Genomic DNA, 27,937 nt, shown 5'->3' with positions numbered 1-27,937 from the left:
AAAAACTGATTTTACAGCTCCTTCTGATCCTATCTTAACTCTTTGCGGGAACTTATCTGTTCCTTTGATAGTCTGTCCTATACACCATCAACATGTTTGACATTGTATTTTGGAAAAAAAATACTAAATATTTGCTTCCCATGCCTATTTTTTATTCCTTTTCTTTTTAACAGCCCTTCAGGGAAGAAGAGCTGCTGGGAAAGCAGTCTGTGGAACATCTATGAGTCTGTGGCACGCTGTTGGAAAAGCACTGGTTTGGATGAGTTTGAGGGTGTGTTTCAGCTCTAATATGTAATTTTATTATTTCCCCCAACATATAAATGAAGGAAACCAATGATCTTGTTAGTATGAATATAATAACAGAGCTAGGGAAAATGGCCAGCAAGGAAATTTCTATTTTAGAAATAGATCCATTCATTATTCAGTGAGTTGTTATTGAGCTACTATGTGCTAGACACTGCTTAGTACTGAGAATATAGAGATATAAACATAACCCCAAATGGTCAGTGGGGAAGACAGATATAGATAACCCTAGTTAGTACATTAAGATAGAAATTCAGGGTATACGGGAAGAGTACTAATGACAAAGGCATATGAAGAGTAAAGGATATCTAATTTAATACAAAAGATTGTGAAAGGCCTTACATGCAATTTAAGGGTCAAGGATTTATTCACTTGGCCAGTATTCTCTCAGTTTTTTACTGAATAACATTCATCTCTCAAGATACTTGCAACAATTTCATGAACCAATGAGTTTGTAGAATGCTATCTACAGCATCCCCTGCTGGAGACATACAGTAGAATACATTGCATATAAAAGGCTGAGAAATCTAGAATAATCTGGAAATCAGTATTTTTCTAAACATTTGTTTCTAGTACTTCCTTCTTTTTGGAGAATACCTATTAACATCTTATAGAATGAGGGCTCTATGAATAGCCATAAAACACTGAGTTTAGGTAACAGAGATATAGAGGAGGTCTTTACACAGTGGACTAACAAGAACAGAGTTATTTTTAAGAAGGAACTCCAAGGGTAGCAGAATGATCTGGCATGGGAACTGGTGGCAGGTAGTAGGCATTCTACTTAGGAACCTGGGGAGGAGATGCCTATTGTCTGAGAACTGTAAGCAGTACAATGCAGAGGAATGGCTGGAACACTGAAAAAATCCTAAGTGTGAATTTGGTAATACCTGCATATGTGAGAGAAAAAAATAAAAACTGATTTCCATGTTTCTGTCTTGGGAAATAGGGTGCATGAAAATGAAGTTTATTGGGATACAAGAAAAGGAAAAGAACAGCAAATAGAGACAAATTCAATTTAAAGATGTTTAGTTATGGAGGGCAAATGTTTTGGGACAGCCATGTAGGTGAATAAAGAGAAAATCAGGCCTGGTAGCTGATGAGTTAAAATAAGAAAGAGTGATTTGGCAGTGATTAAAATATTGAGAGTAGTTATAGGAAAGGCTGAGGTGAGCCAGGAAAATGAGGGCAAAGGGGAATTAAAGCATGTGAGAGATGGAACCCTGGGGAACAAGAACATTTAAAAGGTAGTCAGGAAAAAACAAATTGGGCATTAAAAATAATGAATGCAATTGGCTGAAGCACACTAATGATTAAATCCCACGAATTGAATATAGTTAAAAAAAAAGTAAAAATTAACATAAAAACTCAAATCACTGGACACCACTTTGACTGGAAGTATTAAGGGCTCTGAAAAATGGAAATAATTAAGAATTAAGCCTTTATTCTGCCTTATTTCAAGATAATTAAATACCCCTAGTTGATGGGGGAAAGTGCATTGTTTTGGAAAATACCAACTAACAATGAGGTAGGAATAATAGCAATTAGAAAATCACCATTTTAAAATTCTTAATCGTTGCTGCAAATTAGAATTTTCAATGGATGTAAGTCTGACAGGGAACTTTACAACTAAGGAATCAGCTGTAACCATGGAATGCTTCACTTAAAGTAGGGCAACCAAGTGTTAGAAATCTCTTGACATGATGCAACAGGGCACAACAGCATAAAACAATCTTGCCAAAAAGTTTAACCTAAAACTGGAAAAAACAACAAATTAAATAATATCACCAGGATAATAAAAAAAGTTTCCAGGCTCCTAGGAAAAATATAATTGTATGCAATCTTGGTAACAAGAAAGCCACCAGAACTGGTTTTACATTCATTCAGTTGGTTTTAAATACGTTCAAGTGATTGAAGACAACTCGCCTAGGTGAATACCTAATCAGTAACAATTCTTCATGTGTGAAAGTCAAACAAGACGAAACTGACTCAAATACCCATACCTGACTGCCCACTGCTCAAGAGTCCCATCCAAGTACCCACGCTCTTACAGATGGTATCATCCCACTACGGCCCTGAAAATCTGCCAATGCTTGAACTCCATGCTTTCCTAAGATCTCATAGAAGATCAGTGGTCTACTTTGCTGGGAGAGACCACCAGACCAGCTTTGTTTTTCCTTTAATATAGTAAAAAAAAATCATCTTTTTTTTTATTTTTTAGATCCAAAAGGGCAGGTTTATTATAAAAGGGAAGGGAGGGTAAAGAGCGCTTGCACAGGCAGAAGCGGGCAGAAAGAGCTGTTCCCGAAAGGGACAGTTTTGCTGAAAGAGAGGTCTACACAGTCGCAGGCAGGTAGCCTTGGGAGGAGAGCCGTCTCTACTGCATTGCAAAGGTAGGTCAGTGAAGAGAAGTCCTGGCATGGTCACAGGTCACAGAAGGGCAGGAGAGCTGCCACCCTGCAAAGGGAGAGGGTTGGCGGCGAGGAGCACCTGGATAGGTACAGGTGGGCAAAAGGGCTGCTGTCCCAAATCATCTTTGTGTCTTTGTTTCAGATAGTGAGAGGTGGCCTCATCTTTTGACAAGATGAATTCAGAATGAAGGCCTTGGTTTCCCTTTTTTTTTAAAGATTTATTTATTTATTTATACAGGCACTGGGTACAGTCAGAAGTACGGGAGGGTGAGAGAATTCACCAGAGCCAGAGCGGGGAATATAACAGGTAGACTGACGAAATACACTGCTGAGGGGAGCAGCGGGCGTGGGGAGCAGCAGGCGCTGCGCCACCAGGGGAGGCCCTGAAGGCCTTGGTTTCTACAAGTAAATGGCAGAGACAAAACAAAGATACACTGTTCTAGATAAAGAAAAGCTTAAGAAATACAACTAAATGAAATGCACAAACTAGATTTGGGGTTGCAAAGATAGTTTGAGGAACTTTGAAAATTTTAAAGATTGGCATTAGATAATGTTTAAATATTATTACTTGTTTTGTTAGAAAAAGGTTATGTAGAAAACAGCCATACTTTTTAGTGATGTAAACTAATATAAAGTAGGTAACAGAGAATGTCTGGAAAGTCTAAAATATTTCAGTAAAGTAGAAAAATATAGAAAAAAGGAATAAAGCAAATGATGACTGTTGATTCTGGGTGAGTGCTACATGAATGTTCACTGCATTTTGTGAATTTATGTCTGATAATTTTCATAATTAAAAAAATAAGCAAAGCACGTAGTGCAGGAATGATCATGTAAAAGAGCCCAAAAGAGGAATGGTTAAAGAGGTAGGGAAAGCAGATAAGAGTAGAAAGAACTTAGGCAGTAGAGGGAGTGGTGTCAAATAATCCTCAGAGATACCTTCTTTAACTGGTCCATCTAAAATGACTCCCATCATATTTCAAGAGTATTTTAGTTTAGTATCCCACCTGCTCCTATTACCACCTGATATTGTATTTATTTGTTTAAATGTTAATTCCCTCACTAGAATGTAAGCTTCATGAGACAACAGAAGATCTTATTAATCTGTTCACACTGCATCCTAAGTACATATACCATGACCTCAATTAGGTGTTATATGAACAAATGGCAGAGTCACTTCTGTGACAACCTGCCACTGGTTTTGGTTTTAGTAACCAAAAGATCACTGATGAGCATGATCTGAGAAGTGTCAATAGGGTTTATTTAAAAATGTTCTTTCTCCACTGCTCTGCAATTTTCAATGGTTGTAAATCACGTGTCTGTGTGAGTCTGTGTGTGTGTGTATTATATATATATATAAAGTCTGTGTCTGGGCTCTATTCTATTGCACAATCTTATTTTCTATATTTGTTTCAATACCATGTCCTAATTACACAAGTTATAGCAAGACTTGTTACTTGATAAAGCAAGTCTTCCTATATTCTTTAGAATTGTTTTAGCTATTCTTAGTCCTTTGTATTATCATATTAGAATCAGTTCCATATTATCAAGTTCCACACAAAAAACCATTAGGATATAAATTTATATTGAAACTATAATTATGCTGTCTGATATGGTAGTCTATAGCCATACAGTCACTGAGCACTTGAAATGTGGCTAGCTCAAATTGTGTTTTCTTAATTGTGGGGTTACATTATTGTAACCCCAATGTGCACGTGTTCCACTCACCCTCCACTAAACCACCCTTGCCAGTACTCCACCTGCCTCTCTTCACCCCGCTAAGTGTTAACTAAAATACTGAGTTTTGGGCCTCCCTGGTGGCGCAAGGTATTAAGATGCAACCTATGAAGCTGTCCACAGCCTCTGCAGCATGAGTTTGATCCCCAGCCAGGGAGCAACCCACATGGTGCAGCAGACCTCTCCTGTCTAGCCCACTGCTCCCCTCAGCAGTGTATTTCAGTCAATCTGCCTGTTCTGTTCCCCACTCTGTCTCTGGTGAATCCTCTCACTCCCTACACCTCTGGCCTGTACCCCAGCTCTTGTATGCATAAATAAATCTTTCTAAAAAATAAAATAAAATACTGAGTTTCAAAAATTAGGAAAGAAATTTATATCCATTAATATTTTTAATGTTTATTACATTTTGAAACAATAATTATCTTGGGTATTTTGAGTTAAATAAAATATATTACAATTTTAATTATTCCCTTTTATCCATTAATGTCACTACTAATCTACATGGCTCATATTTCTACAGGATATTGCCGATATACCGAAGCCATATATCTTTATAACACTGAATCTGTCATGATGTGAAAATGTCACAAAAGTTACTTCTGTTATTTTAAATTTTTTAAAGATAAAATCTAGTTTTCTTCATAGAGTTCTTACCTAACTTTTGCTGGATTTATCCCTAGCTATTTAGTATTTTTTATGCTACTGTAAACAGTATCCTTACAAAATTCAATTTTCTACTATTCAGTGATTAAAGAAAAAAGAAAAATGAACTCTTGCCATTTGTAACAACATGAAAAGAGCTTGAGGGAATAATGCTAAGTGAAATAAGTCAGAAGAAGACAAGTATCACATGGTTTCACTTATATATGGACTATAAAGAAACAAAAAAAGGATCAATCAAAACCAAACCAATACCAAATTCTATAAATCTGTTTATAAAGTGAAGGTTACCAGATGGGGAGGTGGAGGGTGGACAGCAAAGTTTGAAAGGAGCCCATGGAACTGTGGTGAAAGACTATGAGTGCCTTGGTGGGTGCGGTGTGATGGCATACATCTGAGAGACGCAGTCCAAGAATGTATGCAAAGATTTGGGTTTTTTCTATGAATACATTCATGTTATCTAAATAATGACAATTTTATTCTCCTTTTTTTTTTAACCTTGAACCTTATTTTTTTGTTTGCCTTAGCACTTGCTAGTACCTCCAGGACAATGTGAACAGAAGTGGAATAATGGGCATTCTTGCCACATTTCAAATGTTAAAGGTAAAGCTTTCAATATTTCACCAACATGTAGATAATCTGACTACTCCAAAATCTATGGGGGTTTGTTTGTATTTAAACCACATAATATTAATGTTATAAATTTTTCATTTTTTATACTATAACAAATACTCGAAAATCTTGTTTCTATTTTGAAGCATTTATTTTTAGATTTCCTCTTCATTAGAGTACTTACTTAAGAATCATAGTCATTGTTTCTTTTCGATCTTTTCCTTGGAAAGGCAGTGTACCAGTAAGCATCTCAAACTACAAAAAGGCAAAATAATCAGAAGCATTAGTCAATAAGCACAGAAATTCAAGGCCAGAAGGTAAAAATACATTACCTTAATTATAACTAAATCTCCCCAAATCACTGTATATAGTAACACAAGTGATTTCCATTTCTACTACATTCATAATTGAACTTCTCAAAAAAAAAAAATAAGTCAAACACAAACCTTACCATTAACACACCAAAAGACCACCAGTCTGCACTCTGAGTATGACCTCGACGATTAACCACTTCTGGAGCCATATATTCGACAGTTCCACAAAAAGAATATGCTTTCTTTTCATGATCAATAGACTCTTTACTTAGGCCAAAATCTGCCAAATACATATTGAATACATAAATATTCCATAATAATTTGCATATGTAAAGTTTAAACATTGAATTCCAACCTTTACATTATTATTAAAAAATTTAGTCCAAGTTTTAAACACAATGTATTACTCAATATCTGTACCATGATCAATCTTAAGTCAACCTTAAGGAAAATTAGAGTTGAATACTTTTAAAGAATACTTTAATAAAATGAGCAATTTTACCTGTTAACTTGATGTGACCTTCTTCATCAAGAAGTATGCTGAAACAAAACAAAGCCAGAAAATCTTTTTAAAACACTAAACAGCTTTATAGAAGCTAAAACTGAAATTACTTAGTTAAACATCAGATAACCACATTCATTTAAAAATAGTGAACAAGAAAGTAAAGGAAAAGAAAAACTATTTTTCAGATACACATATACAACAAATCCCAAAGGCAAAGTCATAAATTTGTATTCATTAGCCAAGGGTACTTGAAAACTCTTGGGAAAAGAACAAAAACCTATGTTCTCCTAAGCTACGCATACTAACCTAACTAACTCTCCAGTACTTGTATAATAAACAAGAGGGTACACATATTTAATGCCAATATGTTAGAGTTGACAGTCTCTTGGTCCTTTTTAAATATTAATTAGTTAGGGGCCTCCCTGGTGGTACAAGGGGTTGGGACAGAGCCTGTAATTGCTTAGTTACTTAGTTAAACATTGCTTAGTTACTTAATTAAACATTGTTGAGGCAATCCACAGCACCAGTTCGATCCCCGGCCAGGGAGCTGCCCACATGGTGCAGCAGACCTCTCCTGTCTCACCAGCTGCTCCCCTCAGCAGTGTTTTCAGTCTGCCTGCCTGTTCTGTTCCCCACTCTGTCTCTGGTGAATCCTTTCACCTTCCCCCCACACCTCTGGCCTCTACCCTAGTTCTTGTATGCATAAATAAATACATCTTTAAAAAATTAATTAGTTAATTAATATATATTTTACACATTGTTCATTTTTGTACAATGTCTGCTTTCTCCTCTCAGGTGTAGTCCCCGTAAAATTCCACCAACTCACTGTGAACCATCACCATAGCTCTCTCAGCATTTTAAGACATCTGACTCAATCATTCTTGCCTACACTTTTTTTTCCTTACATGACCTACATAATTCTCCTCTCAACATACCACTTCCCTTGTTTTTCATTGACCTATCCCTTCATTGTATATGCTCTTTGCTATTTTCTTCTTTCCAGTAAATAAGCTCCTAGAAGGCTTGACCTTATTCATCTTGCAGTTAAGTGGCTGGCAGAACACAGACAATAAGAAAAGTTGAATGAATAGGGTCCATCTACAAAGGGCCAATAAGGCATTCTAAATAGTTTGGGCTACTTCCTCCAGGGCACTGAAGACCATAAAAGGTTTGTATGAAGGATAGAGATAATCAAGTATGCAGTATTAGGAAACAATTCAGAGGTGGGGAAAAGCTATTTAGTGATCTCTTAGATTTTGGGTCATGATAAAGAGGAACAAAATGGAAAAGAAGTTCAGGTTACTGACCTTAGCAGGTATGTGAGTGGAGAATAATGTCATTAATTAAGGTGCTATAAAAGGGTGTAAGTACTAAGTTGTAAGTCAATAATTGTATTTCTGGATAGATATTTTACTGTACTGACTTGAAATTTAAAAGTAATAAACTTTCACTTACATTCAAAGCCCACAATATGGGCATTTTCTTACTTTTAGTTCTAACTAATAAATGTTTAAGCCAAATTTTGTTATAATAAAATTTTACTGTGTCAAAAATACTACCCAATCTTCTTAGATCAATTCAACTATGATTACATTAAAGTTCACCACTGAGGATAATGCAGTAGGGGCATATTTTCCAAGTCTTTCATAACAAGAGACTTGTTATAAAAAACTCTCCTTGAGGGGCCTCCCCGGTGGCGCAGCGGTTGAGTGCTGGGTTGCGAAGCTGCCTGCAGCCTCTGCAGCACCGGTTCGATCCCTGGCTGCTCCCCGGCCACCGGAGGACGGTCCCACATGGCGCACAGACCTCTCCTGCCGCCCGCTGCTCCCCTCAGCAGTGTACTTCGGTCCTTCTACCTGCTCTGCTCCCTGCTCTGGCTCTGGTGAATTCTCTCACCCTCCCGCGCTTCTGACTGTACCCAGTACATGTATAAACAAAACAAACAAACAAACAAATAAATAAATAAATAAAACATGCCTCTATTAAAAAAAAATTAAAAAAAAAAAACAACTCTCCTTGATTATGAAGCAGGCCAACACATTTAGGGAATACAAAGGGAATTATTAGGCATAGTGGAAATTCTCCCCCTTCTGTCTAGTAAGTATCTGAAAGACATCCATCTGAATAGGTATGGACTAATCCCTCTAACTTATATACAGTATTGTGAACCAATGTTACCAATAAAAAATACAATTAAAAACAAAAAAGCAAAACAAACCTCAAATCATTCTTGGTAATTCTGAGACAAAACCATGGCTAGAAGGGTATTTCTTCTACCTTCTACGCTAATGTATTCGTCATAAATAACTATGCCTGGTCTCTCTCTCTCATTAAACATTTTAAAAAGGACAAGTTTATTAGGAAAAGGAGAGGAAAAAAGAGCTGCATTCTCTCTTTTTAAAATCCTTTTTTCTTACTAAGGTAACATTAGTTTGTAATGCTGTGTATATTGGTTCCAAGATGACATTTTCTCACCATGCCCATTACCAACTTTCCATTCACCACCTAGCACCAAGTAATTAGCTTCTACCCGTTCTCTCCCCTCCTTCCTTCCCCTCTGGTAACCACCATTCAGCTTTCAGTCTGAAAGATTTCTTTCCTTTATATTCCACAAATGAGTGTAATTATACAGTACTTGTCTTTCTTCTGACTTATTTCACTTGGGATAATTTCCTCAAGGCCCATCCAGGCAGTTGCAAACGAACCATGCCCATTCTTTATCTTTGGAAAAGTCAACTATATTACTCTCAATAAGCAAAGTTCCCTTTCAAATATTTATTTTCAGTCATATCTGTTATAACAGAGTTCTAGTTTAAAAAGAATCTGGAAAACTCCTAGAGTGAGACATTTGGCATAAAAATTTAAATTTCTCCCAAGTTCTATATAGTGGTATTTATTTGGATCATTTAACAATTAAATGTCATTTCTGTTTAATAGCTTCATCTCAATATATATGTGTGTGAAAGATTTCACTATAAGCAATGTTAACCTATATTTTACCTTACTTGATCTTGGAAACAGGGCCCACACTTTTTAATTTTATTACTAATACAATGGTCCATAATAAACACTCAATTAAGTGATATAATACACTTAACACTTATATTTTTATTATGAATATGTAATCTTTTGTTTAAAGTATATATTTTTTGAAATACTATAGCTTGAATATTTGTTCCCATCAGGAGTTACATTTTGTTAATGAGAAAAATTAATTATCTGGGGAATAAACACAGAATCATATGAAATTTTTTCTGAAAACAAAAATATATAAAAAATAAAAATTGTGAAAACATGACAATTTTGATATGATCACTACAAAATTCCAAAGGAGCATTTCCTCAGTTCCTGTTGCAATATATAGTTTAAAATTTTCATGTAACATTTTAATGTAAGTAATGTTCAAATTGTTGATAAAGACGGTAGCTGCATATACTGGTCCCTGCATATACTAAAACTCATTGAATTGTATACTTTAAATGGAAGAACTGTATGGTAGGTGAATTACATCTCAATAAAGCTGCTTAAAAAATTCTTCATAGAGCAAGACTTTAGTTTATATTCTGAAAAATGCAAAACATTGTCTTACTCAAGCATCAGATAGCAAATGACAAATTAAAATAAGAGAAATCTGTAGAATGTCAATATTACTAGCTTCCCAATAACTACTAATAAAAAAGTAATGTAGTATTTGCTCAACTCACACTTAAAATGCAAAATGTAGAGAAGAATATTTTTAATAATGGTATTAGGAGAAAAGCATTAGCTCCATGTCACCCCTCATACCAAAAAAGATCTCTAGAGGGAGTTAAAAATAAAAAAAGAAAACATAAAATTAGAAGAAAAATATCTGGTCCTCGGATTGAAAAGACTTTCTAAGAATAAAAGTCATGAAAGAAAGAACAACAGAAAAGATTGGTCGTGGGCCTCCCCAGTGGCACAGCAGGTTGAGTGCAGCGCTGTGAAGCTGTCCACAGCCCCCCCGCCAGCCAGGGAGAGTCACACATGGCACAGCAGACCTCTCCTGTCTCACCCGCTGCTCCCTGCTCTGTCTCGGGTGAATTCTCTCACCCTCCCGCACCTCTGGCTTATACCCCAGTGCTTGTATAAATAAATAAATCTTAAATGAAAAAAAAGATTGGTTGAGCTGAGAAAAAATACTTGTGTAGGTTGAAGTAACAAGATAACCTAGAAAAATGTATTTCCATTATACGTCTAATGTTTAAGTTTTTAATTTGTAAAGGCTTTTTACAAATCAATGATGAAAAAAATTCCAAAAGAAAAATGAGCAAAGATTATGAACAGAAAAATTACATAAAAATACAAATTGCTGATAAACACAGGATCATAGGTTTGAACATTACTAAAAATGAAAGAATGCAGATGAGACTATATACATAGTGTTAGCAGAAATGTAAAGCGCTCTAATGTAATGCTTGTGGAAGTTCTATGAAGTAATTTAATTTTTTATTACCTCCTAAACAATTGTATTACATTGTATTCAACTTAGTAGCATGATTCCTTACTTTTCTGGTTTTAAGTCTCTATAGATTATTCCCAGGCTATGTAGATGGTCTAAAGCAAGTGCAAGTTCAGCCAAGTAGAATTTGACATCTTCTTCTGTGAACATCACCTAAAATAAAAGAATTTTTCTGTGTTTATTTTTGTGTCTGTGATTTTTAAAGTTTCACCCTAGAGTTTAAATATTCAAACATGATGAGTATGCTAATTACATGTTGTGTTAGCTACAACTTACCTATGGAAAAAATATGCAGAGATCTAATCAGTTATCACTTACTAAATGCTGACTATGCACTGTGGGGGAAATCATTTCACATTTTGTTAAGTAACAACCAACTACAAAGAGATTTGCCATTGCTGCCCCACCACAGTAACAATGAGATGAAAAGTGATCTTTAAAATGCATGCAGATTTTCCATTACTAATTGTTCAAGCATATCTTATTGATATAGTATTGCTTCAGAAAAAAGTATAATTCAAAGAAGCAGAACAAAAGACAAAGAACTGATGAATTCAGCCTAGTTTCATAAGTACAAAAGGTAGAAAAAGAACTTTGTGTGTTTCATCAGTATAAGAAATTTGCACCACTAGAGAAAATACAATATGCATAATATTTAAATATAACAAAAGCTTTAGTTGAAACAGGATGCATTTAAGTAGATTAAAAAGAGATTAATTATATACCTCTTTGGATAAGCGTGTAAACAAATCTCCTCCCCTGAGAAAATCCAAAATAAGGTACAACTTCCCTTCAGTTTGAAAAGCTGAATGAAGAAATGAAAATTTCTGTTTAGTCTTCCGTAATTTATTTCTCTATACTTAAATAAGGGCAACATTCACAAATGACTTACTTAGCAAATTAATGAATATATCACATCTACAAGAATTTTTATAAATTACCACTGATTTCTCTTAGTATCCATGTGGGAATGCTAAATGAAGTGTTTCTTAGTAAAGAACCACTAGGACTTTTGTTAGATTTCCTTCAGGCAATAGTTTCTCCTAAAACAGGTGATCAGTAAGAAAAATTCCCAACAGGAAAAGATTTATTTAACCACAAAACCCATGTCACTTAACTACAGAAAAATATGAGTTGGTTACCTTTAATTGTACATAATGAGAGTACGTTTACCCTTTGAGAAAAAGCACATATAGCTTTGAGATAAAGGAAGGTGATACAAGTTTCAGGATCTTGACATTAGGGATCTTCCCTGGTTTTAAGTTGGGCTAACACAAAGGGACTATAAAGTGCTACTATATTATTAATTATTATTATAGAAAAACACCAGTGATTATTACTTGTTTGTATGGATACCATTCAGAAATTGCAATGTTTAAAAGAAACAAGCTAAATGCAAGAAAAGGTTGTAAAGTTTTTCTAAAAAATAATGGGATTTAATTTCCATAGCTTTACTATATGTATCTGCTAAACATGTATTAACTCACACAAGTATTTCTTTATATATGCTAGTGTACCTGAATGTGCCCAGGGAATGGGGGATGAGGTCTGAGGTAGTTCATAACTTACCATAATGCAACTTGACAATAAAAGGATGATTAACTTCTACCAAGATATCACGCTCCATTTTTGTTCGAACACGGTCTCGAACTATAAAATATTGCACATTTAGCTATGTTACAATAGCTTTCTGAAACAATCTTTAAAATAAAACCTCTTTGGTGCCTATTTTAGATAAAATTTTGCTTACACGCACAAAAATTTTTATACATATAAAACCGTATGTATAAAACTGTCACTTCTGAATTTTCAAAATTAACTAACTGTATTTTTACATTATATAACCAGCAGAAATTATTTATAAAAGTTGTGCTTTAAGCTAAAAATAGATATTAGCTTTAATATCAATTATAAGTATTTTAATCAAACTTATGGAAAATGGTTCACCAAAAGTACAACTTTCAAAAAATGAGGCATCTTAATAATAAAAACATAAAAAAATGAAATGGGTTTCAATACCCTATAAACTCTATCAACTCAATTCACAATCATTAGCATCTATAACATGTAACAGATATGGTGAAGGAGAGAGATAAGCAAAAAGATCTACTCTGAGGGAGGGAGGGGCCGAGAGGACAGAAGGAGTTAACAACGTGGTGTAGCTGAAAGAGCAGACACTCTGGAGTTAGAAAGATCTGAATTCTGATCTGTAATCTTTAAAACTGTATTACCAGTTTATTGAGGCAATGCTGGTTTACCAGACTGTATATGATGCAGAGGTACAAGTTCATACCTCTCCAGGTGTGTATAACCACACCACACCCACCACCAACTGGGCAAATGACTTAAATTCGGGGCCTCAGTTACCTCTCACTTGCAAAATGGGGATGATACCTTTGAACTTTGGGGGCTGTGTGATCATTTGAAATAGTTTGTACAACCTGGTGTCTGGTATATAAGAGCTATTCAATTAAATGGTAGCTATAGCACTATGAATTTGATAAAGTAGTAGTGCAGGAATTCAGAAAAGGGGAAGATCACTTTTACTTTCATAGGAAGGCTAGACGAAAGAGGCAGGGTTAGGGCACAAGCTTTAAACTTTTAGAATAGAATTTAGGTATTCAGAGATACTAAAAACACAGAGTCAAGACATCCTGGGAAAATAAACAAAGCAGCTTAAAAAAACCTGCCTCCCCCATTCTATTAGTTTTCCACCTTCAACTGGGTGACTCTGGTGCCAGTGACTGAAAATGGGCAAAGGAGAATAGGTAATGATTGTTCTTGATGCCTATGCACCTCTTTCAACTGACATGTTTTACTTCTGGTGAATCAAATTCTGCATCAAAATCTGATTTTGTTATCACCACAACTCTGGTGTTTTTTTTCCTTTTTTTTTTTTTTTAAAGATTTATTTATTTATGCATACAAGAACTGGGGTACAGGCCAGAAGTATGAAGGGTGAGAGGATTCACCAGAGACAGAATGGGGAACAGAACAGGCAGACTCACTGAAATACAGTGTTGAGGGGAGCAGCGGGTGAGACAGGAGAGGTCTGCTGCGCCACGTGGGTAGCTCCCTAGCTGGGGATCGAACTCGTGCTGCAGTGGCCACTAACAGCCTCTTAGGTTGTGTCTTAACCCCTTGCACCACCAGGGAGGCCCCAACTCTGTTGTTTTATGTAACAGGTCCATTCTATTATTAATCTGAATGAGGTTCATTGTGCCTGCTGATAATCCTGTTTCAGTCTAGCCTAAATCTGCCCTTTTTTCCACTGGTACCAAAACAATCTTGGATTCGATGCCTACTTCCTTAAAAATAGATTACAAATTTCCACCTCTTCCAATAATTATACAAAGCTTAGCAATATTATTACTTAAAAAAATCACCTCCTTGCTCAGTAAGCAGCAACAATATCAATACATTTACTGTATATTCCTCTTCTATTATTTAACTATAATAAACAACTTCTTTCTTGACTCTTGGAAGTCAAAAACTAGTTATACTTTAATGGCCATGCTAATAACTAGATGAGTTGCCTTGGTCAAATCTGTTCACTGTTCAAAGATGTCCAGCTTCTTTCTCTATAAAATGAGGGGCTAGAATAAGATGATTTTCTATTATATGATGATGATTTTCTTTAGATTACAAGGTTCCTTATATATAACAATGATGAGAACTTGTTTAGTTGAAAATGAGCAATGAGGGCCTTCCTGGTGGCACAAGTGGTTAAGTCTCAGCACCATGAAGCTATCCACAGGTTCTGCAGCTCTAGTTCGATCCCTGGCTAGGGAGCTGACCCATATGGCACAGCAAACTTCTTCTGTCCCACCCCCTGCTCCCCCGAGCAGTGTATTTCAGTAGATCTACCTGTTCTGCTCCCCACTCTGTCTCTGGTGAATCCTCTCACACCCCCACACCTCTGGCCTACAGCCCAGCTCTTGTATGCATAAATAAATCTTTTTTAAAAAAGAAAATGAGGAATGAGATTCACTCACCAAAGAATTCTTTCATTTTTGTCTGAGGTAGGGTTTTGTAATAAAAAATTCTAATCTGGCTACTTTTTTTGCTTATTTAAATACCCAGTGACAAATGTAAATTATCCTACAATCAGAATTTTTGATTGTAACCAGGATATACTGGTTCAGAAGAAGGCATGTTATATTGTCTTAACTTGAAAATGCAAGTAGAATTTGGGAATACTGACTCACACTGGCAAAGCAATTACATTTCTCTGAAATAATTGTTTTTGTTTTTATATGAAAGTTATTACATTTATTTTGTCTGTGTACTAGGATGTAGGCCAGAGGTGGGGGTGTGTGAGAGAATTCACCAGACATAGAGTGGGGAACAGAACAGGCTAGACAGGAGAGGTCTGCTGTGCCATATGTGGATTAGCTCCCTGGCCAGGGACAGAACTCAGGCTGTTGGGGGGCCTCCCCTGGTGGCTCAGCGGTTGAGCATTGGGCTTCAAGACTGCCCGCAGCCTCTGCAGCGCCAGTTCCATCCCCGGCCGCTGGGCGAGGGTCCCACATGGCACGACAGACCTTTCCTGCCGCGCCCGCTGCTCCCCTCAGCAGTGTATTTCGCCAGTCTGCCTGTTCTGTTCCCTGCTCTGTCTCTGGTGAATCCTTTCACCCTCCCACACATCTGGCCTGTACCCTGGTTCTTATATAAAATAAATAAATCTTCAGAAAAAAAAAAGAAGAAGAACCCAGGCTGTTGGTGACAGCGCTGAGACTTAACCTCCAGGCCACCAGGGAGGCCCCAGTAGTTACGAGATTTTAAACTTTCCTTTACTTGAACAAGAGAGTGATGAGGACATGCTATTTATGTTTCTAGGACTACATAGTAAGATAATGTTTTAAGAAATGGTTTACAAAACTTTTTTAGGCACAGACAATACTTTATTAAGTACAAAAATCCCAACAAACTCAAGTTCATGCTATTGACTTGTATTTGACCCCACTAATTATATTGATAGGGACTTTAAAAATGGAAAGAGACTTCTGGTTAAAGATGAATGAATGCTTCACTCTTTAGTTTCTTCCAAAACTCCATTGAAATTACAATGAAGGAAAAATTATGCATAAATTCACAAGGACAAAGAACAGGAAAGGAAACAGTGGCTGAAGATAGTAAATGCTTACTCACACAGCAGATCAGAGAAAGCTAAAATCTAAACTTAAGGGTTGGAAGTCAATGAGAAATAAGCAAATTCTTGTCACAGAACCATTTCCAATCAGTTTTTTGGTACCTTGCTCTTGAATGAGGAAAAGATAGCAAAGGATTCCCAGGCATTTGAGAAGAGATGCAAAGCAAAAAACAGCTATCAACAAACAGAAAAAAAGGAATGGGGGAATGTAAAGAACAGAAGAAAACTTAAACAAAACTCAAACTTATAATTTAATCCACTGAGAGAGCAAAAATGATATAGTACCCATGAAACAAGCAGCTTTAAAAGGGGTAGCGTAGAGGAATCAGTATCTTTGAAAAATAAACCACAAAGGAAAAAAAATAAATGGGAGACAGAGCTGATAGGTTAAAAGACAAAAGAGATATCAATCAACTGCAAAATATACCCCTTATATGGATTCTGACTTGAAAATTGCAAAAAGAAAAATGAATTACAATAATAAAGATAGATGGATATTTGAATATTGATTGGTTATCTGTATATTAATTTTTTAGGTATGATACAGTTGCATTAATTCTTTTAAGAGTCTACTTCTCAGAGATACATTCTAAAATAGTTATGGAAGAAATTATACAATGTTTAGGGTTTGCATGAATATCTGAAAAGAGGATAAAAAAACTGATCATGAGCTAAGCAATGTTGAAGTAGAGAGGAAGTGATATGAGGGTTCTCTATGTTAAAAAAAATTGAAAAAATGTAATGATTAGTGAACAAGGAAAATCTAGGCAATTACAAATGATGGTAAAAATAAAAAGGTCAATAGAAGGCTTGGAAGACACAGTTGATGAAATTTCCTTGAAAATGGGGGAGAGGAGTTTAGAAACTGACTACAATGGGAAATAGGTAGGAAAAAATTTAAATTAAGGAACCATCCAGGAGGACAGAAGTGTAGTAGCTACAAAATAGACACAAAATGACAAAATTTTCCCCAAACCTGAGGAAACGAGTTTCTAGATTAAAAAGAGACAACTCCGTATCTAACATGATGTATATTTAAAAACCCATACTATACAAACACTATACAAATTTCAGAACACCAGGGATAAAGAGAGAACCATTCCAAAATTGTTCAAAGAAGAAAAACAGCTTATATGCAAAGCATTAGGAACCAGATAATTGCCACACAGTGGGAAAAATGCCTTCAAGTATCTGATGGAAATTTTTTTCTGACTTAGAATTTTACACCTAGCCAAATTATAAATTAAGTGAGGGGGTAGAATAATGGTATTTTCAGACATGCAAGTTCACACACACAAAAAAATTACCATTATTTCATTCTTTCTGAGGTTGCTACTAGATATGTTCTACCAAAACTAGAAAGTAAATTGAGAAAAACATAGAGAATTTAGGACAGGAGTTCTAATACAGCAAAGATATGACAGAAATGTGACTCCAACATAAAATCTGGTTCAGCTAAGAACAATTTTTTTTTTATAGAGGCATGTTTTATTTATTTATTTATTTGTTTGTTTGTTTGTTTCTTTGTTTATACATGCATTGGGTACAGTCAGAAGCGCGGGAGGGTGAGAGAATTCACCAGAGCCAGAGCGGGGAGCAGAGCAGGCAGAAGGACCGAAGTACACTGCTGAGGGGAGCAGCGGGCGGCAGGAGAGGTCTGTGCGCCATGCGGGACCCTCCTCTGGTGGCTGGGGAGCAGCCGGGGATCGAACCGGCGCCGCAGAGGCCGCGGGTAGCTTCGCAACCCAGCGCTCAACCGCTGCGCCACCGGGGAGGCCCTAAGAACAATTTTTATAAAGCTGTAATAATGAAAACATCAGTGGGAAGAGGCAGAAAGGGAAATTGCATATGGGTAGCAGTATGAAAGAACTAAATCCTAATTTTCTATGTTAGGAAGTCAATAGATTATGTCTCCAAATGAAAACAATCCAAAAAACCCCCATCGATCAAAGGATTGCAATATAAAGAATATATAAAAATGTTAAATGTGGCGATAAATATTAGAAGGAGCAGCAGCCAAGAATTGGAATAGGGAGGAGAGTAGGTAAAGCCTGCTATTTTACATTGTAAGAGTCTAAACATAATTACTTTGATAAAAATTTAAATTTAAGGATGCATTAAAATTATCCAGCAGCTTACTTTCACTTTTCTATGGTCTCTTCTATAGCTTCTATTTATATAATTTCATATACTTTTGGTAGCCAAGTTTGTAATAATTGTTCACTTACATATTTTCACTAAGAGCATTTTTGGGATGATATTTAAAATATTTCATTTAAATAGTATCCTATAAAAGTGGCTTATAATTTCCTAATACATAGGTGGTCCCTAATTTCTAAATTCTTGCTATTGTAAACAATGTTTTAATGTATCTAAAAGTGAGAATTTTTAAGTGCACCAACTCTTTGAGATTATTTCCTCAGGTTCATTTAACAGCAATAATGGCTCTTTGTACTTTTGCAAAACTGCTTTGCAATTTATGTTGGCATTGTATGAAATAACTCATCATTTTATATGTATTTCTTCATCAGCAAAAATGAAACATTTTTTTCCCAGAGATTATTTATTTTATCCCCTTCCATAAAATTCATCCTGAAACCCTTCAGGTGGAGGTTGATTGTTATGTCTTAAGAACTCCTAACTTGATCATTCCTTTTACATTTATTAATGTACTCTACTAAAGGAAAGGCTTCTCTTGTTTCCCATCAATTATGTTACAGCTTAACTAATGGATTCTCATTTTATTCAATTAAGTTTATAATCTAACACTGTTATTCATAATTACAATGCTCAAAATATCCTAAATTTGGATATTAGGAGCACCTTAAATCCCTTTATTAATAGGTCATGATATCTGAGCCAAATAATTTGTTTTCCTATTTATATTTTTCGTTGTATAAAAGGCTAAAATTTTTTTAACTGTCAGTTTTTGTTTTGTAATTTTCTCAATAGCTCTTCACAAGGTTCTGATATGTGCTAAGTTGTAAAATTCAGTTAGATTGTTGTTTACTATGGTATAGGATTTAAGAGAAGACTAATTTTTTCCAGGTCGCTCAGAAGTATTTCAAACAAAATTTATGAAATTATTTGATTTCCTATTGTTCTGTATTATCTGCTTTATCATAAAGCACAGCAAGTACTCAATATTTTTGTTAACAAATACATTAAAATTTATTATATTTTTGTACTGTTTTGTATGCCTGTATTCTTCACAATAACACACTGAGTGATTATTGCTTTAAATAAGTTGTAAACCTGACAGCTAACTATTTTCTTATTCTTTTTTAGAATTTTCTCTAAGGTTATACTTTTCAAATTAAATTTTGAATATTTAGGGCCTCCCTGGTGGCGCAGGGGTTAAAGACACAGCACTATCAAGCTATCGCCAGCCAGCCAGCCAGCCACTGCAGCAAGAGTTCCATCCCCAGCCAGCCAGGGAGCTACCCACATGGCACAGCAGACCTCTCCTGTCTAACCCACTGCTCCCCTCAGCAGTTTATTTCAGTAGATCTGCCTGTTCTGCTCCCCACTCTGTTTCTGGTGAATCCTCTTACCCCCCCCCACCCCGTACCACTGGCCTATACCCCAGTTCTTGTATGCATAAATTAATAAATCTTTAAGGAAAAAAAAAGAATATTTCAAGGAAAATGTAATAGAAATCTGAAGAACAAGAGCTAACTGGATGGCTGGAGGAATACTGAAAATCTCAACAATAGTTAGCCTTCTCTAAAAGGAAGGGGACATTTATTTCCTTTCCTGATATCTTTTGTTTCCTAGTTTCCTTTGCATAACACAAGTCCTATTGAATATATGAAAACAAACTACTTCTGTTGCTTTTGTGCATGAACTCTTATATAAGTTCCATTGATGCATTTTTGTAACGTGGAATTCATGAGTATAAAGTTATAAAAGTAGTAATATCAAGTAGGGCACTGAGGATATAATGTAATTTCCTGGTCCTAGCAAAAAGCAAGTAAGTAGTACACCTGGGTGCAGGGGTGAGGGGAGGGTGGGTAAGGATTGGATAGGAAAATACATTCAGGAATGGAGTAAGGAAATTATAAAAAAGTACATGAGCAACAAAGGAAGGTGTTTATAGAGGAAGGTGGTATTTCTTGGAATGATGATATTCGGGGTACTTGGGAAAAATAACATCAGAAATAAATGACCATTACAGAATATTTCAAGTTTTAGAAAATACAGGCAAATTAAAGAGGAAAAAACTGATGTTAGGAATTAATACATAAAACATCTAGAGGTTATATGGTAAAATAAGTGAGACTCTTAAATAAAAAGGTTTAAGTATTCTGAAATCTAAGTACAATTCCTTAATTTAAAATGACTGTTTACCTATAAAAGCCAAATCCTCTATCAGATTTTTCAAATTCAGAGGCTTAGAAAAAAATCTCACTTGGAGATGAGATGTTAAGATGATAAATTCCTTAGAATAAAAGCTATTTTGCATCCACTCAGTAAGTTTTAAAAACATTACAATAATTACATTACTCTAAAGATGAATCCAACCTAGTTTTAATCTTCTAAACTTCTACTTGCCTAAAGCCCAAGATACATTCATAATACTTCTTTTATAACACGGCAGCTCTCATTTTTACTAGTCATGTGGACTCCTAGCCCAGGAGGAAAAACACAGTAAAATTAAAATTTGTATTTAAAGACAGTAATAGGAACAGATTCAGAATATAAGTAACCAGCTTGGAAGTCACATGAAATCTACTGAGACCTTTCAGCTTGTTTATACTATATAAACATTACAAGCAGTAGCAGCACTTACCTTTCAATGTGGCCTTCTTCAATACTTTCATGGCATAAAGCTGTCGAGCATCAGAGCCTGAGATTTTTTTGACTAAGAAAACCTGCATTTAAGTAAGATAAAATTAGGTTTACAAAGTATCACAAACTATACAATTGTTGAAATAAGATCCCTGCTTTAACATATTTTATTACTAGAAAGGTTCTGATATGTTGTAAGTCAAGATTTTCCTTATAATTTATCAATTACAAACACAATGAGCTGTAAACAGTGGTGACAACTTTGGGGTGTCATTTCTTTCATCTTGTAGTTTGCCAAATGCCAAAGAACATGCAACACACAACAGAAAAGAAAATCTTTAAATTATGCAGTAAGTATACTTTGAACAGGGTAGTCGGAGCACTGCTTTTAAGTGAATAAAAATTCTTCTGATTCCACAAAATTGTTATAGAGGGAGGAGTCCCTTTATCATAATTTTTTGTTGATATAATGATTCACTGACGGTCTTTTTTCACATTTGAAAACTACACATAAATTTCTCACTGCCAGGCAAAACAATTTACAACACTGAGATTGAAAACGCCTGTTCACTAATATTAAATGTGATTTAATTCAGAACCCTACCTCTTCAGCCTTTTAAAACTTAATTATTATGTATCTAAATGTAATGAACACAATTCACGGTATATTACTGAGAATCCTGACTTTCCAAATATTTTTAGCTGCTTTTAAAATATATAGTATGGATTTATGCGAAGTGAATAAAGCTTCTCTAAATAATTCATGGTCATTCTATCACATGGCTAAAACAAAAATATCAATAAACCCCTTTCCATTTTCACCATTAATTTCATGATCTTTTCATCAAACCTTTAAATAGGCCTATTTAATGGATCTGAATTTCAACTCTTTCCCCCACCCATTCTTTCCTAGCAGTGTTACTGAGCGGATATAGATGGGAAGAAGAATACAATTCCAATAAAAAATTAACATTAGGGTCAGTTCTCAATTATCTATCTATATTAGCATGCCAGGCTATTAGCACAAAATCAAAAAATGATTCATTCCAGTGATTGCAGGGCAAAGTAAAGTTCATTTTGAAAAACTGTGTCATAGGTAATGGGTAATGCTGTCAACCGAAGCATTTCTGTCAACAGAAACCCTGATGCAAGGTGTTCTCCTGTTCTAAAACTGTTGCCCCTCGCTCACTCCCTCTTTATAATTCCCCACCCTTCAGTTCCTATAGCTAGTTAGCAGGGAGCCAACCTAGGGAGAAAAGCAATCAGGGCAGCTTCTGAGGTGGGATGATGATCAAATGCTAAAGGTAATTAGAAATTACTAATATTTTTTAACAGAAATAAATGCTAATAGGATTTATCTGCTATTTCTTCATTCTTTAGATTCTCTAATCAAGTATCTTTGTGCTATTCTATAAGAAAAATTCTCCTTGTGGAGCCCAAAGTTTCTTTACTCTTTTTTACAAGCATTTCTGTAACACTTTGCAGTGCTTCTTCATTAATAAAGGACCATTACAAACATTTGTAAAGGTCCTAACTTTGGAATGCAGGCCTACTAAACAATATCTATTTTATAGTTGTCCAAACTAAGGTTTTGAGAGGTTAAATGATCTGCCTAGTGTCACAGTGGAGGTATTGGGATAAGAATTGGGCCAGCACCCAGTCCTGTGCTCCTGTACTGGGCAATCTTAATCTGTCTCCTCTGGATAGTCACCAACCAAGCATACATAGCAGGAGCAGCAGCAGGCCCAGATGTCATCAGATTTTTCCCCACCAGAGCATTTCTGACCTTTCGAACTCCTCCATGAAGCTATTCTAGGCTCTGACAGGTCATCCCTGTTTCCTTGGCTTAGACTGGCTTTTTAAGATGAGTAAGAAAGGAGACGCCCTATTTTTAATGTTTGCTATTTATAGTAAGGTATTTAAGTTACTTTTAAAGAAATAAAGGGAGAAGCATACTAATGCCTGGGAACTTAAACACTGTTCTGTGAAAAATATAAATGTGTAGAAATAAACCCATCCATTTGGGTGTATCCATAATACATTGCAAGATAATACAATTCCATAGCAGATATTATATGCTTGGCCTTATATCACTTAATTCTCCCACTACCCAATGAATTCAGAACTATTATTTGTGCATTAATTCTTTTCAGATTTATAGGCTAGGCACTGTGCTACTGTTTGATGCTGACACACGGTTCAAGCCCTAGCCCCTGCACTAGTGGGACACACATTCTAGTGAGGGAAACAGCCAATAAAGAAATAATAATATAAAAGAAAACATGTGGTTGTGGTAAATGCTGTGAAGGTGAGGTATATAATGTTCTAATAGCATACAACGGAGGAATTTAAACTAGTCAGGATGGCAGGGAAGACTTCTTTGATATCACAAACATGAGAGGAACCACCAAGATGAGGAATGGTGGAGGTGGGCTAGAGTTTTTCAGGCAGAATGAACAGCACATGCAAAGGCTTTTTTTTTTTTTTTTAAAGATTTATTTATTTTTACAAGAACCGGGGTACAGGCCAGATGCGGAGGAGGGTGAAAGGATTCACCAGAGACAGAGCAGGGAACAGAACAGGCAGACTGACTGGGTAAAGTATGTATCAAGATTGCCTCCCAAGTTTTTGGCTTGATCAACTGGATGCCTTTCATAGTGACAGAGAAAAATGAAACAGGACAGGTTTGGGAGGTAGGGGAAGATCATGACTCTGGTCTCAGACATTATCTTAGACGTGCTGAATTTAAAGACCTGCCTTTAAGACATGCAAAGAGAAAAAAATAAGCAGCTGTACAGAGAGCTCAGAGCTTGGAAGCAAAATCTAGATCAGAGACAGAAATTTGTGTGTGAGTTAAAATTGAGATAATGATGATAGAAAGAAAATAATCAGTAGAGAGCACAGTGTGAGGAGAAGGCAGCCTAGACTGGAACCTTGAGGAACTTCAATACTTCACTATTGGCTAGAAGAGGGAACAGGACTTCCAGAGGCTAAGTAAGCTGCTAAGCGCACACAGCAAATAAACAGAAGGAAAAAAATTTGAACCCAGGTCTGGCTGACCCACAGTCCAAACTTGCACCACTACATTCTAATGGCTACTTCATATATATTTAGACTGAAAGCATCAGGTTTGATTGGAAAGAGGCTAACAGCTGCAACAAATACTTATGTTAGCCAAGAATGGCTAAAGAGTCCCTTTAAACAGAAGAGAGTCAAATGGGTGCTGTTTTGAAGTTTGCAAAGCATCATATCTTCAAATGCTTCCTCGGAGAGGTGGTAAAATAATGTGAAAGTTGACTGCAATGCCACACTTTCTCTCTTGCTGAGTTGATTAACTAGATCAAATAGTAATAATTATAATGCTGTACTTCTCAAAATGGCATACACGAAGTGCTTCTGAGGTATGCAGCAGGGGGACAAGGAATACTTGAAGAAAAATGATAGAGATGCTGCATCTTCTGTAGCAATTTTAGTTAGTGACAGTGAGAAACATTTTTTGATATTAAAAACAAACCCAGGCTTGACTTAATAGAATGTAACCTATTATAAAGACAAGATAATGTCCCCAATCTTTTATGCTTTTAGTACTAAGGCTCTACCCTAGTTCCTGAGGAGTATCCATTCACTGTCTGCTGAAATTAGAGATACTCTGGAGGAAAGACTGAGATGTACCATTATAATGTATTGCAAGATCACCTTCCAGTTCTACATGAAGACCCTAAGAGAGAGTTCAAGGGAATATCTTGTGATCTTGATTCATTTAAGAAGTGCAATTAGAGAGGACATATAGTTATAAAGAAAAAATGAATTTCAAGTGAGGAGTATCAATTTACTAAAGTTTCCAATAAACTTTTGAATGACTTTATTCAAATCACCATAGTGAGAAATGTAAAAATACAGAAAGCACTGCTTGTAGGGCGGTTGGTAGCACTTTATACAATACTTTCATTTTTCCATCTGTATGAAATATACATGAATTACAAAAAGCAACTTTTAAAAAAGCAAACATTTATGACTTACCTTTCCAAATGATCCCTGCCCTAATACTTTTAAGAGTTCAAACTGGGAAGGATCTGCCTTTTCATGTCCTTCTTTTACATGATGTGTGATTGCAATTTCTTTGATACTGCCTTCTTCCTGTTGATACAAACATAAGGGGAGAAAACAGTTAAAGCTACTTTCTTCCAATATAAATCATGCAAAAAACAAAATTAGCATATGTTTAGCATATCTTCAAATTAAAATACACAAACCTTTACTGACCCAACAAATAGAAAACATGCAAGCAAATATATTTTTACATTAAATGCCAGAGACAGAGTAACACTAGTATACTACCCGATTTAACTTCTACGTAACATTAGCACTCAGTATTTCCAAGTTTTCATTCCCTATTGGAGATTAGAATAAAGTTTCATGGGATGAAGGCAGAGAGTATAAAGAAATCTGAATACATATCATAATAATAATCTTCTGTGCCCATGCATGTGATCGTGGTAGGCAGAAATAATGCTATATGTAAATAACATGTTCACTAGGGAGAAAAACAGTCCAGGTCAAATGTGGAGATTTCTACCCTCATCAAGGCTGTATGAGTAAGTATGCTGAAGTTTGTTCTGTTTGAAATATCTAAGCTACTTTCTGTTTCTAGGACTATCTGAGATCCAGGAGGGGAAAAAGTAACAATTCTAAAACGCAAAAAAGATTCAACACTTGGATGGAGGACCAGACATGGGGAAAAAATTATTATTCAGCATGATGGAAAAGATGGAAGGTCTCAGGTGTAAAGAGAAGAATGTTCAAAGATAGAGGTCACTTTGTAATTCTGAAAGGTATTAGGAGAGGTTGAAAATATATGTAACTTCAATTTGAATTTCAATTACTTATTCACCCTGAAGGCCAGATTAAATATACCTTATTCAGTTAAGACGCGTTCTGTTTGCTATAGCCAAAAGTACAACAATAAAACAAAACCAGAAATACTTATTTTCTAGGTGCATAAGTACTAATAGCAGACTATTTACAAACATAAATAATTCTCTTTATTGCTACTGTACTCCATATAATTGTTTGAACTTAACATTTTCTGAGACACATACTAGCAATATAGGGAATGACAAAGATTTCTCAAAGAGATACACCAGGGTATCCTATTGTAGAAGCTTTTAGAAATGAGTAGTAAAGGATAAAAGGTTTCTGTAGAAGACAAAAGAGGTACGCAGGTCCACCATTTTACTCTGCAAGACATAGATTATAGTTTGCAGATTATCCCACTACTTAGAAGCACTTCTCTCTAAATGAGATAGATGCACAAGGGTCTGAGAGAGATAGCTGTTCACAGTTACATTAGGCAAGGCAGGTAGCAGATTCCCAAATATTTTTCAAAACCTTCCAAAGAAAAATGTGTATGTGGTATTAAGATTTGGATTAAAACCCAGAAAAAATATATATCTAGTCTGCTAGGTGCTTTTTTAACCTTTTATATGATTCATGTTTTACAACAAACGCTAGAGAAGGATGATGATAACACCAAGCACAGCACACTCCAGAGGAAGCAAAAGCATTTCAGAACCTTCAGGACTCCTGCATTCACTACTAGAAAACTGACAGATCATTTAAGGCAAAGTGGTTTAAATAATCTAGAATCCGAAGTTTAAAAGAGATGAAGATCACAATTTGGTAATGAGCAGATTTAGGGTTCAGTTCCAGGTTTTCTGAATTATAATGACTTCTAAAACAAACTCTTCATACTACACCACACTGAGAATGACTATGAGGCTCTTGGTTTCCTACCTAAGACCAATGACAGGAACATACAGACTTACTCTCCTGGTCTTTAAAACTGGCCTATATATCTCCTGGTTAATTAGCTCAGCTGATTGGAGAAACGGTCTCTGAACTTTTGGTAGCACATCTTTATTTATTTGTTTGTTTGTTTGTTTATACATACATACATACATACAAGAACTGGGGTACAGGCCAGAGGTGCAGGAGGGTGAGAGAATTCACCAGAGACAGAGCAGGGAGCAAAACAGGCAGACAGACCGAAAGCACTGCTGAGGGGAGCAGCGGGCGCGACAGGAGAGGTCTGCTGTGCCATGTGGGTATCTCCCTGGCCGTTTGGGAATTGAACCCACACTGCAGAAGCTGCAGACAGCTCCACAGCGCTGCGCCCAACCTGTTGCGCCACCCTCTCATGTTGAACAAGTCACTAAAAAATGTTGAGTTTCTCTTTGGTCCCTTCATTCAATAAACATATACTAAAATACCTACTACGTATCAAACATAGTACGAGAATAAATTTCAATTTTTTTAATTTATAAATTGATCATCCTAAGGACAGGGTTAGTTGAACGAATTAATAATTAAAAGTATATAATTATGTATAGGCCATTTAACAACATATTCAAAGATAAATGATCATTTTAAAACTACAAGATGTCTCAGTATGGTGCAGTTTTGTGGCCCCAAAATAGAACTGTTCAACACTAAGTCAAAATAAAGTTAGTAGAAATTTATCCTTTTTAACCAATAAATGTAAATAATGACTGATTGAAAAAAAAGAATAAATTTCATTCTTTCTTTTTCTATTTCTAACAGTATCACGCAGGTTCAAGTCTTCAGTACCTTTCCTGTAGAAAACTGAAGAGAGCTTGGTTATTTGAAGTGTCCCCTTCTGCCACTGCCATTTCAATTCATCCACTGACAAATTCATATTCCAAAAGTAGACAATTCCAGTTGTATGACCAGGCTGCTCAAGAACTTCAAGTTTTCCTAAATTAAATGCACTGCTTCATCTTGGCATTTGAGGCCCTCTACAATATGGCCTCAACTTACTTTTCTGCTATTATCTCCCAACAGTCCCTAACACATAGCTTTGTCAACCTGGGCTATTTCCTGTTCCCTAAGATATTTGTCTTTAAAATCAAAATAATACATGCCCATGGGCAACAAATCGAATAGTGACAGAGTAGCTTA

At 35.7% G+C, this 27,937-nt stretch overlaps 1 protein-coding gene across 6 annotated transcripts in view; it reads right to left on the bottom strand.

Moving 5' to 3' along the window:
* Positions 1-27,937, bottom strand: part of RPS6KA3 (ribosomal protein S6 kinase A3) — a 173,633-nt gene that overhangs the window by 24,179 nt on the left and 121,517 nt on the right. For all 6 annotated transcript variants that reach the window (XM_054695817.1, XM_037512623.2, XM_037512625.2 and 3 more), the window contains 8 exons: positions 24,980-25,096; positions 20,961-21,042; positions 12,586-12,666; positions 11,742-11,821; positions 11,063-11,169; positions 6,534-6,571; positions 6,169-6,311; positions 5,902-5,972 (listed from right to left, as the gene is read on the bottom strand). In XM_054695817.1, coding sequence (XP_054551792.1) covers positions 5,902-5,972; positions 6,169-6,311; positions 6,534-6,571; positions 11,063-11,169; positions 11,742-11,821; positions 12,586-12,666; positions 20,961-21,042; positions 24,980-25,096 — 719 coding nt within the window. The remainder of the gene's footprint in view (positions 1-5,901; positions 5,973-6,168; positions 6,312-6,533; positions 6,572-11,062; positions 11,170-11,741; positions 11,822-12,585; positions 12,667-20,960; positions 21,043-24,979; positions 25,097-27,937) is intronic.

Source organism: Talpa occidentalis, unplaced genomic scaffold, assembly GCF_014898055.3.
Source record: "Talpa occidentalis isolate TD23 unplaced genomic scaffold, MPIMG_talOcc4v2.1 talOcc4.15, whole genome shotgun sequence".
In the NCBI taxonomy this organism is placed as follows: domain Eukaryota; kingdom Metazoa; phylum Chordata; class Mammalia; order Eulipotyphla; family Talpidae; genus Talpa; species Talpa occidentalis.
The sequence above is the reverse complement of the archived record's forward strand: the minus strand, read 5'-3'. Positions and strand labels throughout refer to the sequence as shown.